Source organism: Asterias amurensis, chromosome 5 (genome assembly GCF_032118995.1).
Source record: "Asterias amurensis chromosome 5, ASM3211899v1".
In the NCBI taxonomy this organism is placed as follows: Eukaryota; Metazoa; Echinodermata; class Asteroidea; order Forcipulatida; family Asteriidae; genus Asterias; species Asterias amurensis.
The window spans coordinates 12,710,252-12,724,661 of record NC_092652.1 but is presented as its reverse complement, the minus strand read 5'-3'; the positions used below and the strand labels follow the sequence as shown (position 1 = coordinate 12,724,661).

The 14,410-nt window shown below is 40.3% G+C and overlaps 1 protein-coding gene across 2 annotated transcripts in view; it reads right to left on the bottom strand.

Moving 5' to 3' along the window:
- LOC139937646 (aromatic-L-amino-acid decarboxylase-like) overlaps positions 1–8,993 on the bottom strand; it is a 64,141-nt gene extending 55,148 nt beyond the window's left edge. The window contains exons 1-2 of one of the 2 annotated variants that reach the window (XM_071932888.1): positions 8,650–8,993; positions 4,461–4,633 (exon numbers count right to left, since the gene is read on the bottom strand). In XM_071932888.1, the coding sequence (XP_071788989.1) occupies positions 4,461–4,633; positions 8,650–8,677 (201 nt within the window). In that variant the 5' untranslated portion in view covers positions 8,678–8,993. Of the gene's footprint in view, positions 1–4,460; positions 4,634–6,254; positions 6,628–8,649 lie in introns of those variants that run through there. The other variant, XM_071932889.1, reaches the window with a different exon arrangement.
- Positions 8,994–14,410: the final 5,417 nt, after the last annotated feature.

The window sequence follows — 14,410 nt, the reverse complement described above, 5'->3', positions numbered from 1 at the left end:
AATGGTAGTCTTATAAGTTTAGGAATGAGAAGTCTTATTCAGTAATGTTAGTCCCATTAATTAACCAATGAGTAGTCACATTTAGTAGTTGTAGCCCTATAAGTTTAGAAATGAGTAGTCTCATTTAGTAATGGTAGTCCAATGAACAGCTGACAAAATCAAGATTCTGAGCCAAGATAACAGGCAGGGAACTTCACTTTGAGAAACTCTCAAAGGGCATCGACAATAACTTTTCCCACCAAAGTCTCAAAACCGCATACAGATTCATCCAAGACCTCCGCACAAATACCGAAAAAATTCGACCATCAACAGAATCAATGGTTCTCCCTGTTCTTCAGACGAGGATGCATTAAAACAGATTGAAGGAACATTTCGAAGCTGTCCTCAACCACCCACTAGCTTCATCATGCCCAGATTTGGACATCATTCGAACTTCTTCTTCAGACCAGTATACCATTGTGGACGCTTCCACCCCGGAAGAGGTGACATCAGCCATCAAGCTGAACATTTTTAGAGCAGCCGGCCAGCTGGTGCATGGTTTACGTGAAAACCTCAATGACCCTTGATCACTCAGCATTATCTGGTAGTCAGTAGATGACGTCACAATTGGCTGATCTACCAGCCAAACGTGTCAGTTCTGTTCCCCATACCGCGGAGCTATCTTTGTTTTCTATTTACTCTGGCCCACATCACGTACCACATCACGTACCACCATATCAGACAGGGTATTATGTTTGTGTTTACTTTTGCGAAAAGGGGCTGCAGAGAAAACGAGTATACACGGAAAAACAAGATAATTATACCTAAAAAAGAAAAAATTTTATTCATTGTATAACACTCCATTAACAATAACATCTGCTTAAACCGCCACAATAGTTAAAATAAGTATACATGATGAAGACAACCCCCCCAATTATGACAAGAACTTTGAAATATGTCGACTGAACTGCGTTCGCATGCAGGTGATTGGTTGGACCCCAGCGACCCGTGCCTGCCTATTAAGGAGATAAGGTGGATGGGTTGAGATTGTTGGAAACTAAAGCAAAGACAGTAACAGAAGATTCATTTTCTTATTTTAATTTTATTTATATATTTATTTAATTATAGATATTTAATTAATGAACTATGTATTTACTCATCTTTTTATTATTATTTTTGTTTATGTGTGGCGAGTACACTTATTAAAGCCCTTATAGTATTTACAGTTGATAGATTATTATGCTTTGACATATTTAACATAAGTTTAGCATTCTTTATCGAAAAATTCAGTATTTTCGTTGGACGTCTCACGCTCTCCTCCTCTTCATGTTCATTTTCATAAGCACTGTCGTCTAAAGTTTTTCCTTTTTTACGTATATGTTGTTTTTCCGTGTTTACTCATTTCTCTGCAGCCCCTTTTCGCAAACTAAACACAAACATAATACTCTGATATGGTGGTACGTGATGTGGGCCTGGAGTAATAGAAAACAAAGATAGCTCCACGGTATGGGGAACAGAACTGACACGTTTGGCTGGTAGACCAATCAGTTGTGACATCATCTATTGACTACCAGATAAGGCTGAGTGATCAAGGGTCATTGAGGTTTTCACGTAAACCATGCACCCTTACACATCAATCGAGCAACCCGGTCCAAAGTCTGCTAGGGTGGATCGAAGACCCTCGTGACTGAGGGTCATGACACTCCTTATAAAAAGGAGGTCATATACGCCTTACATACTACTCGTGTGCATCCCCATCATCCCAGCTTCTTCCTCGAATCTTTGGAGTGAGACAGGCCACTGGGCGGGCTCTCTTAGGAATAGAGCAGCGTCATCAGCATAGTCCAGATCCGTGAAGGATGAGTCCCCACCCATTATTACAAAGTATGCCTGACAGCGGTTTATGATCCAGTCGATGGCGCAGCAGAGTAATGTTGGGGCAAGGATGCAGCCCTGACGGACACCTGAGGTTGTAGAGAAGGGGTTGGAAACGTCACTTTCAATACGTACAGTGGATGCACTGCCCACGTGCAGGTCCTGAATCAACTGAAGCAGTAATGGTGGGACACCGGTCGCTTTCAGGGCCTTCCAAAGAGCATCGCGATCCACCGAGTCGAACGCTGCCTTGATGTCAACGTAGGCAACGTGGAGAGGTCAAATTTACGGTGGAGTTCTGACAGACGTAGGAGAGCAAGCACGGCATCCAGAGTAGACCGGCCCCTTGTAAAACCACACTGGTTGGGTCGTCGGTGACGGGGAAGTATGGGTTCTAAGCGGGAGAGCAGATTATGGCTAAATACCTTTCCAGGGACAGACAGCAAAGATGACCCTTTCCTTTGTACAGGGAGATGATGATGCCATCCCTCCATTCAGCAGGAACCCTGCCAGAAGACCATATGTTTTGAAAGAGCTTGTGGAGGGCAGCACTGATTGGGGTTTCTGCACATTTGAGCAGCTCAGGGGAAATGCCGTCAGGTCCCGCAGCACGCCCGTTGTTTAACTTCCTGATAGCACGACGCACTTGTGATGTAAGGTCTGCGGGCAGGGCGTAGCTGAGGGGTGGTTGAGCATGGTGTTGTAGTGCTCCCGACAGCGGGCAAGAGTCTCCTCGACCGACTTGCAGTGAGTGTCATCAGTTTTTGTAATTGAGGAGGTGCTTTGTCCCTGTCGTGGGGGCCGCGCATGCACTTGATGGCCTTGAAGGTTGGACGGAGGTTGTTTTTCCGCAGTCCTTCTTCGGCGTTGTCGGCGAGGTCGTTGTAGAACTCCTCGAGACACCGTTCAGTCTGCGAGCTTCGTCAGTGTCACCACGGAGACGTGCTTCACGCTTCTGGTCAAGTACGTCCAGAGTATTTGGAGTCAGCCAGGGACGTCGCTACGTGAGGGGCACCCTGACAACTCAGAAGTTGTCTCCTGCTACTGCGCTCTACGTTTCCCCTGTCACAAGGAATCACGGGATGGAGCTTTTCGTGATGTGGTTCCTAGTTAGTTTACCAATGTCTTACCAATGCTTACGAAAATCGATGGCGAATTACCGTCTTCACAACATTCGCTGAAATTTAGGAAGTGCTTCGTATTGCTGCTCTCACAGAGTGGCGAATGTTCTTGCGAAAATGAATATTTGAATTTCGCGTTGAATTCGTCCAAAATGGCGGTTGAACAGTGAATATTTTCATATCGGTCTTACCCCTCGGTCGTACTCGGTCGGCCCTCTCCTTACCTTTATCTTACGAATATATTACGAATGCTTACCAACGCTTGTCACTGCCTTGTTGACGAACGTTGCAAACGCTTACGCACGCTTTACCAATGTAACCAATGCTTACGAAAATCACGGCGAATTACCGTCTTCGCAACATTCGCTGAAATGTACAAACCGGTTTCTAAATTGACCGATCTTCGTAAGGAGGTGGGGAATAATTTGTGAACGTTCTGACTTCGGTACAAACGGTTACGAAGACACGGGGAATGCTGCGAAGTTTGAGCGATTGTCAAATATGGCCTTCCGTTAGCATAATTATTCGCTGGCACATTCTCCGTGTGCGTACGGAGGTGGAGAATGACTTGTGAACGTAGTGAATTTATGGCGAATGTTGTAAAGTTTGAGCAATTGTTTAATATTTCCATTCGTCAGCACATTCGACAGCATATTCTCCCCAGTGTGAGAGTAGCACAGTTTGTGCTGTAGAATGTGGCATTCTGGATTTGTGCGTAAAGATCTAGTGCAGTATTAGATTATTTTAAATCGATAGGCAAAAAGAGTTTCCGGTCACACTACCGATTGAATGAAAGGTTTGTCTCTTTGGGATATTATGTAGCCCTCCTTCTCCCTCTGTATCCGCCCTTGCTTGAGAACACCATTGTTCCAACATAATTTATCTCAGATAATTCTGAGCGGTTTGAAAGTGGTTTACTCCATTCACGCTGATATTGAACAAGCACCTTCAGATCACCCTCGTGCATTTAGTACATAAATCACCTCAGATCGATCTAAGAAGCTATAAGCGGTTTGAATTTAGGCTTTTACATGAACATTTTTAATAAAGGGCCTACCCTATACACTGAAGTACAGTGTATAATGTATCAAATGAAGCATTTTAGATCAAAGCTCGCACCCTCAGAGCTGGAGAGTGTGATACTTTACCGTACGGTATCACACAATGTGGCAGACTGTGGCAGAATGGGTGCGCAGAGACGATAGTCATCATACATTTTGCGGACGTTACACCGAAGACGTTTCGAGAAAAATTGTATCGTCAAATTGCAATGGTACAGCAAAATTATTATATGTGGTTTAAAATACCAAACATCACCAGTGCTCCGTTTGATAAAACCTAACATTATTGTGGTTAGTATTACAGTAGCAATTTTTCAAATTTCTTTTTTTGGGGGACACGCCCCCCTTGCCCCACCCCAGTTCCGCCAATTGATACTATAGAAGAGATAAAGTGGTAATGGAGTGGTGATAATGATTGACTTACCCCTGGTAAAATGACACGCTCCACGTCTTGGAAGATGTCTTCCCATTTTTCAGGCTCCTCTGGTGCTTTTTCTGGCACTAGTTTGTTCATATAACCCGGTTGTACATCAGGAAACGTACGTCGTGATCTTATCGTGTTCAGGTACTCCGAGATGAAATCCACAACTTCTTTACCTTTTACAGTGATCAGAAAACAAATAGATTCACACAAACTTTATTCGTTGTGTTGTTCTGCAGCTCTGTGTTATAGAAGTGGGAGTCGGAAAGATTACCGGCAAACGTCCCGCTTATTCGGGGAGTTGTTGATTGTAAAGTTATTTAAATTGTTGATTTTGTTTAATAGTAGGCCTATTTAACTATTGTGAATAAAAATCATACACATTTTCTTATAAACCCCATTTGTTATACTTTTTTTAATTTTTTTTTTTAGCACTACTGGTCGTTCTTACACCGGTACTGCATGTCCTGTGTGGGTTACTTCTCAAAATACAGAGATTCCAACACATTCACTAATGTACATGAGGCGTACATCATTATCTGCATACCTAAATGCGAATTCCATCCAATGTGCCTACCAAAATGAGCACTGCTCAAAGTGTGTTAAGTATTCACAGAGTATCTGACGTCAGTCGGGATGATTTGCAGTTTGATATAATGAGTGACACCCTTTTTCTTTTTTGCGCATGGGAGTGTTCCATCAAAGATTTTCCGAGTTTGTCCTAAAAACTCCGAAAGGATACATGAATGATCAGTTAATCTGCACAGTCAGCATCCCTTATGGTCGATCCAATAGAGTCAACTGTTTGGAAACAGGAATTACTTTGATATAACAGGTGTGCATGACGAACATTACGTTCTATTCTGGCCTCTTGCTTTAATGGAGTTAACCATTTTTTGATAATATAATCATGACTGTTAATATTTTCAGCATTTTTCTGGACCTCACACGTAAAAGTTTTGTCATTACACCAACTAGCAAGACTGAAGTATCACTAGGTTTGCATTTTGTTCGATGTATGCATTTCCACATGGTTAATACTGTGTGGTGGATCTCATGTTTCCGTCTACCCGAAAAGACGTATGTGTTTAGGGGCGTCAGTCCGTCTTGAAAGATGGGGCAGGGGGCACATAATATTTACTGCGTGGGGTCCGGTGCCCGCTTTAAGGCACTGGCAAATTATTTAGGCCGGAGCATAGATAAAGAATAGAATAACTAGATCGGCCGCGCGTACATACGCGGGTTCTGGCATGGGGCCGCCATTGCCTATCTCCCGTGTACATTTTCTGTGCGTTGCCGTCAGCACGTGACTTTTTGCCGTCAGCACGTGACATTTAGCGCGTCAAAGGCCTATCTCCCGTGTTCATTTTCGCGTGTCGCCTTTCGAACGTGAAATTTTTACCGCGTCCATGGCGAACAACAACTTTTTCTACACAGGCAAAGGCGCGTGTGTACGCGCGGCCGATCTAGTTTTTTTAAATTCTATATCTATGGGCCGGAGATGCTCTCTGGTGTCGTCATCTAGGGAGTCTGAGGGGGTGATGTGCCCCCTCGCAGATGTTGTAATTTATTGCCAGTTTCAAACTATGATGCATCTATTTTTGCTATCATGGTTTATCGTACCTAAACAACAACTTAATTATAGCTTCGTTAATATTCGTATTGTTTCTTCGCCAGTTTCAAGCTATGATGTAGCCCTATATAGGACTCTTTCTCTGTACACAGGAACAGAGTCCTAACTATTGAGGCTCGTTTCTGGGGCGGAAAAATTTCACAGCTTCATAACTTAAATCTTACCTGCAACAAGCCACTAATTTCAACCGATTCACATTCCATGGCGGCATATATTTTTCTGCGGCGGGTTTTGGTCCTCATATTTTCCTCACAAATCCGTCATTTTCGTGAAATAATGCAGCTTCCAACGTTAAAAAATTCCCGTTTCGATCGTTTTCTCACAGTGTTGTCTGTTGTCGTGCGTACGCGTATACATTCGCGTGCAAGACGCACGATGCAAGCGTAGACGCATGAATTCTTGGTCACCGTATCTTGACTGCACAGCGTTAACAACACAATTCAAAATTTGCGCGTCGTGCGTCTTGCGTACACACGGCAGACTGTGAGAGTACGAACAAAAATGGGAATTCCTTAACGTTGGGAGCTGCATTATTTCATGAAAATGCGGATTTGTGAAGAATATAATATGACGATCAAAACCCACCGCAGAAAAACATATGCTGCCATGGAATGTGAATCTGTTGAAATTGGTGCTTTCTTGCAGGTAAGATTTGAGTCATGAAGCTGTAAAAATTTTCCGCCCCAGAAATGTACCCTGATGTCCAGGACGTCACTGTAGTACAAATCGAAAGTGTAAGGCCGCCAGGGCTAGCTATGATGCATCTATTTTTGCTATCATGGTTTATCGTACCTAAACAACAACTTAACCATAGCTTCGTAAATATCCGTTTCGTTGGGTGTGGCACATCTATAAAAGATGGAGCCTGCAATATATAAAGCGGAACGCGAAGTCTTTTACGGCCTGGGGTCCGGGCCCGCCTAAGGGCCCGGAAAAATTTTGCATTCTAGTAAGATGCTCTGTAGTGCAATCTTATAGGCCAATAAGAGGCAAACAGAATGGGACAGAACATAAGCCTTTTAAATGTGAGCAGCATTAAAACCTTTTAAATTAACAGCATCAAGTTTAGGTTCGGATTTATGACACAAGTTTTAGGGGGCAAATCTGTCAGAGAGTGAGCATGCGAGTGTGAAGCCTTTACGGCCTGGGGTCCGGGCCCGCTACAGGGCCCGGGACAATCTTGCATTCAGTATGCTCTGTGGTGCAATCTTAGGCTGATGAAAGGCATACAGAACGGAACAGAACATAAAACCTTAAAAACGTGTGCAGCAATGGAACCTTTTGGGTGAACAGCATCTTCAGGTGCGTATCTATGACACACGTTTTAGGGGCAAATCTGTCAAAGAGTGAGCACGCGAGTGTGAAACCTTTATATGGCATGGGTCCCGGCCCGCTTAAGGGCACGGGCAAATTTTGCACTCAAGGTGCTCTGTGGTGCAATCGTAGGCCATTTAGAGACCCAATGGCAAACGGAACAAAACAATGAGCCTTCAAAATTTGAGCAGTGGAATTTGGGCCTTTTTGGATTTTGGAAATACTTGCAAAAGGAAAAAGATGGGCATGTATAGTGGTTTGTTTGCAATGTTTGCACGCACTCGGGTTTACGGGAAAAGAAAACAATCTCAAAACCGTCTCAATTGAATGTGGTATCATATGGAACAGAGTTAATAACAACCTTGGCTTTGGGTGCGGAGGTACCTGGGCAAAACAAATAATAATATCGCTCGTACTCGCCATAGAGGCTGCGGGACGGTAATGACAGACAGAGACAGCGCGTCACCGTAAAGTAAACATACAGTAACTACAAGAGACCTTTAAAACTTATGGAGATGACACGCACGAACGTGCCCTCATCACATAGTTAACAAAAACATTGCTTTTTAGATGCTCTGTGATGCACTCTAGGGCCAATTTTGAGGGGGGGGGAACATTTAATATAGTGTCCCTACCCTTCAAAAAGTTGTGGCATTCTTTGCCCCCATGATGAATGTCCATGGTGGGACACAGGGTTGCGTCATTACACAGTGCATTACCAGGGGTTCATGATAAAGGTGGTCAAAAAGATTGCCCCCCCCCCCCGATTGACGCCCATGTTTAGGATTAGTTCACCCATTTACAAAAAAAAAATCAAATAAACTCATTATTATTTCATACTACATGACTTAGAAAACTATAATGACGTTTTTGTTTTTCTCTCTCAATGACGCTTAAATGATTATGAACAAAAGTCACTTCGAAATGAGAATAGCGGTAAGTTGGACTATCCCTTTATGGGTCCCGCGATGATATGAAACTTGGGATCGTGTGACGACAATGATTTTATTCTTCAAAAAGTCCCACCCTTTCCCGTGCTGAAGAACATTGCTAGACAAACCGGGCTTTAGATAGAGCTATCGCAATTTCCCCCACAATAAGCAAAGAATGTCAATACCGCCCTCAAATATTAGTATGATATTCAGCTTAAAAAAATGAGTATGAGTTATTAACCCATTTACAAAGACTTGTGTAATTTTTAAACGAATAGTGTTAAGCAGAGTGAAAAGTGTTTAGTGATCTTACCTCTATGTTGATATTCATGTACGTCCATAATTACAGTGACTGCTATGGGAGTCTCTTCTGTCAATTTGTAGTGAGCATGGCAACGTACGAGACGGCTTTTGTCGGTCAGTAAATACCAATAACAAGAAACGCGGGTCCAGATAGGCACAGGTTGATTCCTAGTTTTTGTTGGTTAAAACAAATATTTGCTGCAATCCGCGACTCCCTCAAACACTGCTATCGGCGAATACACCAAGTTTTGTGCTGTGTCGTTACCTGGTAGAATGTATTCATTCGTTAGGGAGAGAGTTAGAAATGTATGGCTGGATATACTTAATAAACTCCAGAGTGTTGGTTAATGAGCAGCGACACACAGGACTACAAAATATCATTTGCCTGAGATTGGAGTTAGTGGCAATATGATTCTGTGGCTTTTGCAGTGATTGTCGCACACTGTGCGTCGACCAATGAAACAAGCTTGTATACATGCTCCGCCCCCAAACTGCAACAAGGTCTACCGTATCGTGATTCCTCACTGTTATTGTACTAAATCTCGGGAATATAGTATAGGGAAAATAAAGTACATATATATCGGCTTCTGGTCGCAAAACTTTGGAGCATTGACGACAAACTTGGTCGGGCACAGGTGGTTATGAATCATTTAAATTATTCGGGCCTGCAGGTAGTGGACACTATTGGTAATCTCAAAATAATTTTTAGCATAAAACCGTTCTTGGTAACGAGTAATGGGGAGAGGTTGATAGTATTTAACATTTTTAGGAACGCGGCTCCCTTTGAAGTAATGCAGTTTTCGAGAAAGAAGTCATTTTCCACGAATTTGATTTTGAGACCTAAGATTTAGAATTTGAGGTCTCGAAATCAAGCGTCTGACCTTCGTGTGCAAGGGTGTTTTTTTTTCTTTCTTTCATTATTATCTCGCAACTTCGACGACCGACGAGCTCAAATTTTTACAGGTTTGTTTATTTCATGCATATGTTGAGATACACCAACTGTGAAGACTAGTCTTTGACAATTACCAATAGTGTCCAGTGTTTTTAAAATAAAGTAAAACAAAACTTGGAACTTTAATTCTTGCTTGGATTGCGAGTATAAAAGATTTTGGTCTATGGACACACTGCATGAACGTCTGACCGCACACATTATTGTTTTTTGTTTTATTTATTTTTTATGTACGTCGCCTGACACACAAGGCCTGAAGGCCACTTCAACGTGTGGGCTACAATTATTTTTTTCCAGAGGCCGTTGCCACCTACTCATAGGGCTGACACAGGGTTGCCCCTTACACAGTCCATACGAATGTATAGGCTTAATAGAGCTGGAAGCACTACCTCCCCAATGTGTGTGGGCATCCATGCATTATACTATGTCTCCAACGGGTGTAGAGGACTCTTCCACTACGGTAACACTGATAATAGTCAGTATATCTGTCTACTAAATAAGATTAGTTATTTTAAACTGTAGATGAGCTCCCATTTAAAGAGTTGCAATCAATGGTTACTCTGATCCCTGGCCCATCTCATCAATCGCACACACGCCGCTAAAAATCCTCACAGTAAGTCGACGATTTTGTATCGCTGTCGTGGTATTTTTGCAATTAAACTATGCTGGATATTACTCAGAAATGACAAATTACTTCAACTTTGAATAAAATTATACAAAGTTTAACCTCATCATCCGCCGGTCGGATCATATTATATGACTACACCAAATTACTGAATGCACCAAATCAAAACCCGCGGACTTACCAACAAATCGTTTCATCAGTAACGATATTTTAGGTAGTTAAAGATTCAGTCCGAAGGTACTGATTTTTATTTTAGTGCAGCGGGTCAACTGCGGGTCTTGTTCAGTAAAACAAATACTTGAATTTGGTCTCATTTTGAAGCAGTCATTGTGCTTATTTAAATTCTGGGCGAAGATGTTGGAAAACTTGGTCTACCAGTCGAAGGGAATACACATACATTGTGAATGGCGCTATTTCATACGAAAGCCCGTTAGTGCCATCTTTATTTATATTTAGAATACATTTCTTTATAATTTCAAAAAAGTTATTATATTTTCAATGCGTTAATTATATTTTCAATGAGTTAATTTAGATTTCCAGTGCAGGTATTTATATTTTCAATGCAGCTAACTATATTTCCAGAGCAATGGCCCGGTTAGTACAGCATCGGATACAGGCCTGGTAATAATTAAAATAATAACCCGTTTTTATATAGCCCGAGGGCGTCCCAAAGCGCTTCACATTAGTAACATTTTTGCTTTTAAGAGTGCAGCTAAATAAAAAGAAATAAATGAATTGCAAATATAAATAGCTACACTGAAAATATAACTAAATGCACTGGAAATCTAAATTAACGCATTGAAAATATAATTAACTCATTGAAAATATAATTAACGCATTGAAAATATAATTAACGCATTGAAAATATAATAACTTTTTTGAAATTATAAATAAATGTATTCTAAATATAAATAAAGTGGCACTGATGGGCTTTTGTATAAATAAAACTAAACACATTAGAAACATAAACAACTGCACTCGAAAATGTAAATAACTGAACTCGAAAATATAATTAACTGCACTCAAAAAATTTAAATAACTACATTCGAAAATAAAAATTTCATGATCCATTATTGTTTTTAATTGGAACAAGTGTGTTTTACTTTATTTATTTATTTATTTCCAGGCAAACAGTACATACAAAGAATAGGTCATACACATTTGTTCCATTTTATTGCTTTTTATTTATGCTTGGGGGTTTTAATAACTATTGTCGTCTGAAGTAATTTCAACCCATTGTTTTTCCTCAAACACCATGATTAGGTTACGCTAAAATGTATATATAAATATTTGTGTCTCATGTGTTTTGTTGTATGTTATCAATTTACTGTCTGTGTATTAACTCCCGTAGCTCTCTGTATCCGCTATATAATATTTATTGCAGCTTGTTTTATTGAAGAAGAAAAAAACGGAAACAAATAAAATAAATAAAGATATTTAAAGTCTAGAGAAAATTAATTCAAATTCCCAAAAGGGGCCTGGCAGCAAATTATCTTTTAAAAAATGGATCACACATTCTCGCTCCTTTCAAAAAGGTAGAATGCCAGTCATTTTCCCTTTAATCGATCCTTATACCTTAATACATTCATTAATCTGTTGCTAATTTGTTGCTAATTCGATGAAAATTTGAGCCCAAAAACCACAGGTTTGTTTAATTTATGCAAACTAGGAATACACCAAGTAAGAATACTACTATTTCGAAAATTACTAAACATGTCCAGTGCCGTTAAATAATTGATTGAAATCGGACGTGATTTTTACTACAACGATCCATTCTCCCCGACCGCTTTTAGTAGCGGATGTTAGTATACAAATATTGACCAAAGGAAGCTTCGGGCATAGCCATGGGTTTTGACATCACCGAGGGCCTAGAATTTTAAGTGTAAGTTTTTTTAAGGGTCATGCAGGTGTGAAAGATGGGGGTCGGCGGAATCCAATTACATTTTGCAACTTTGATGTACTATGAAGACTATTTACAAAAATGATATTAAAAAAATCTGCAGTACCCCCCCTGGAAAATAATGGTACCTCCTAAAAATGAGCCCAAAATCATGTACAAGAAAGAGCTTAAAAACAGTTTTACGTCAAATTTACAGAAGGTACTTCAGAAAAACTAAGCAACCTATTGATCTCAAACAAAAATAATTTGCATACACAACAGTACAGATGCTTACTACTTTAGCAACATTTTTTTTCTGTTGCACCAAATTACTCCATTTTGCAAAATTTCAAAAAAGGGAAAACATTGATTTTTTGCCCTTTTTTGAATTCAAATATTTTCTATATTCAGGCTAATTTCCAAATTTCCTTGATAAAAACATATTGCACACTCTTCAGCAACAGCTCTATGCTTTCAAAAGTGTGGGTTTTTATTTATTCCTTGAGTGAGAGGTCTTGAAGTATTTGCCATTTTGTGCTTTGTCAAGTTTGCAACAAGTTAGACTTTCCTTTAAAAAAAACATGATTTTAAAATAAATTTCATTTATTTTGCAATCAAGTTGAACAATTAGGATCAGATCAAATTAATTTTATTAGGATAAAGTAAAATACAAAAATGGACCTTGACCATGACATGTTTAATGGTGCTTTAAAGTTATATCTATGGGTAAACAATTGCTTTATAATTACTAGTACCGCGGGGTAGGCCTTTGAAGTTTGTTGCTATAACCATTACTGTCTATTTCTTCTTCTGTTTTATCCTTTTTTTTTTATCACCTCAACTGAAATTAATCACAGTTAATATTCAGTTTAATTTAGTTTTTGGAGAAACACTAGAATTGTGTTTGTAATAGATGTCAAGGCTTGCAAACCACACTTAATGATATCAAGCGTAAAGCTCAAGCCTACACAATGCCTGAAGTATAGATAGAGTCCGAGTTCTTCATGAATTTTCACTACTTGAGTCGGACATACTTTCTTGGAAAAGATACCCATTGAGAAAAGTGAACCAAGAACTTGGGACACAAAATGTTCTCAGTCAACTTGGAAATGATGGTGCCTTGATTATTATGGACTGGGCCATGAAATACCTGCCACAGAGATATAGGGAAAAAATGACAGATTTTTATGAGAAGCGTGGCATTAGCTGGCACGTCAGCTGCGTCATCACAAAGAAGGATGGTTCTGATTTTGATGTCAATTGTTATGTACACATCTTTAAAAGGTGCATTCAGGATTGGTATACAGTGGCAAACATAATTGAAAATCTGCTAAAGACCACAAAGAAAGATAACACCAACATCGAAAGAGTATTTCTCCGCAGTGATAACGCCGGGTGTTATGATAATGCTCACTTACTGCTAGCATTGCCCAGTATTTCTGAGAGTGTTGGCCTAAAGCATAGAGGAAGGACAGATATATGCCGCTTTGACTTTTCAGATGCACAATCTGGTAAAGACATTTGTGACCAGAAGATATCACCTATGAAATCACATATGAAATTCTGGGTAAATGAAAAGCATGACATTACAAATGCAGAACAGATTAAGGAAGCTCTAGACTCCCATGGTGGCATCAAAGGATGCCAAACTGCTGTTTGTCAAACCAACTAACAGAGACAAGAGGGGAGTGGCAAGTGGGAAAGAATAAGTCTGCTGAATAACTTTGAATTCTGAGATAAGGAAATTCGTGCATGGAAGGCATATGAAATAGGAACTGGTAAAGACTTCGAAATAGAAGCAATGGGAAAAAAATCTGAGGTAACACATCCCTTCAGATTTTGAGCCACCACGAGAGTTGGGAACCATGCCAAGGACATCGATGCCAGGCAGGACAGGTAGATCAAACCTGTTTCCTTGTTAAGAACCAGGTTGCTACCTATGCTTTCAAACACCTCAAGAAGTAAATATCCACATGGATACTGGAGTTCATGTAAAAAAAACTTGAGCAGGAATCAACGTACAATCGCATAAGAAAGCAGTGGGCGGACAAAGATTCAGTGCCTCTGATACCAGCAGCTGAGAAAGAGTCTATGCACCAGCTTAGGAACTGCAGCTTGATCAGCTGGGAAAATGATAATACAGAACATGGGATGGGCATTGAAAGGTCCAAGAAAGGGATCAGCTTTGTCTGAAAATGTCAAATCTTTTCTGACTGATCAGTTCAACGCAGGTACAGAAGAACTGGGCACAAAGCCGATGTCATGCACGTTGCAAAAGTCATGAAAACCTTGAAAAATATTAATGGTAAGTTTGTTTT